Source organism: Lipotes vexillifer, unplaced genomic scaffold, assembly GCF_000442215.2.
Source record: "Lipotes vexillifer unplaced genomic scaffold, Lipotes_vexillifer_v1.1 scaffold1815, whole genome shotgun sequence".
Taxonomy (NCBI): domain Eukaryota; kingdom Metazoa; phylum Chordata; class Mammalia; order Artiodactyla; family Lipotidae; genus Lipotes; species Lipotes vexillifer.
Genome location: NW_006791807.1, coordinates 78649 through 80065, shown reverse-complemented (window position 1 = coordinate 80065; position 1417 = coordinate 78649). Strand labels below are relative to the sequence as shown.

At 53.8% G+C, this 1417-nt stretch overlaps 1 protein-coding gene across 2 annotated transcripts in view; it reads left to right on the top strand.

The window, feature by feature from the left end:
* The window catches only part of SIRT2 (sirtuin 2), a 19701-nt gene that overhangs the window by 7953 nt on the left and 10331 nt on the right, over positions 1-1417 (top strand). For both annotated transcript variants that reach the window (XM_007464678.1, XM_007464679.1), the window contains exons 5-8: positions 28-69; positions 230-336; positions 464-520; positions 1307-1375. In XM_007464678.1, the coding sequence (XP_007464740.1) occupies positions 28-69; positions 230-336; positions 464-520; positions 1307-1375 (275 nt within the window). The remainder of the gene's footprint in view (positions 1-27; positions 70-229; positions 337-463; positions 521-1306; positions 1376-1417) is intronic.

Here is a 1417-nt window from a genome sequence, read left to right as displayed (position 1 = left end):
GACGCTGCATAAACGCTTCTCCTCCAGGTCGCAGGGTTATCTGTTTGGTGGGAGCTGGAATCTCCACTTGTAAGTGCCCCCCTCCCCCAAGAGAACTCCCGGGTTGGGGGCGCCCCTTCGAAGAGCTGGGGAGGAGCTGTATGCGGGCCCTTGCCTGGGAGGGTCAGTGTGGTAGAGAAGGGGCCAAGGTCCCTCATCGATTGATTGCCCGCTGCCACTCCTCCGCCAGCCGCGGGCATCCCTGACTTCCGCTCCCCAAACACGGGCCTCTACGCCAACCTGGAAAAATACCGTCTTCCCTACCCGGAGGCCATCTTTGAGATTGGGTACTTCAAGGTACGTGTCCTGCAGGGAGGAACGTCTGTAATGGGGGTGGGGGTGGAGGCGTGGCCGCCTCTCTCCAGCTCTCATCTCACCAGGGCCATCTGGGTGCCCACCTGCCCTCCGGCTCTCTCTCCCACAGAAACATCCAGAGCCCTTCTTTGCCCTCGCCAAGGAACTCTATCCTGGGCAGTTCAAGGTGAGCTCTCTTTTGTGGAGGTGGTGACAGGAAAGGTTGGGGGCCAGCGGGCATGGGAAAGCCCCCTCCAGGGCCCTTCAGACAAACATTATAGCCATTAAACACATGGGCTCTGGGGAAGTTCCCTGGTGGCCTAGTGGTTAGGATTCCGGGCCTTCACTGCCATGGCCCGGGTTCAGTCCCTGGTTGGGGGAACTGAGATCCTGCAAGCCATGTGGCACCGTCCAAAAAAAAAAAAAAATATAATATATATATATATAAAATATATATATATATATATATATATATATATATATATATTTTATATATATATATATATATATTTTATATATATATATATATATATATATATATATACACACACACACATGGGCTCTGGGCCCAGACTGCCTGGGTCCAAGTCCTGGTCCCTCATTTCCTGCTCTTGTGTCCTTGAGCCTCAGTTTTCCCTTATGTAAAATGGAGCTGATAATAGTCCATGAGAAGGCTTGTCGTGAGGCTTAAATGAGTTAACGATACATGCCAGAGCCCAGATTCCAGAGCCAGTCCTCTTAGTGCAAACCCCAACTCCACAACCTGGGTGACTTTGGCAAGACAGTCACCCTCTCTGTGCCTCAGTTCCCTCACCTGTGAAATGAGGATAACAAACGTGCACACCTCGCGAGGCCGGTGTGACGATCCCGTGAGGGAAAACAGGCATGGTGCCTAGAGCGGTCCCCGGCACACGGCGGTGCGCAGTCAGTGTCTTCTGTCTTCATCGGCGTTGTCGTGATTGCTCCCCTCCAGCCCACCGCCTGCCACTACTTTCTCCGCCTGCTGAAGGAGAAGGGACTGCTCCTGCGCTGCTACACGCAGGTAGGCGGGGCCGCGGGCATCCTGGGAGGGAGAGCGTGGGCG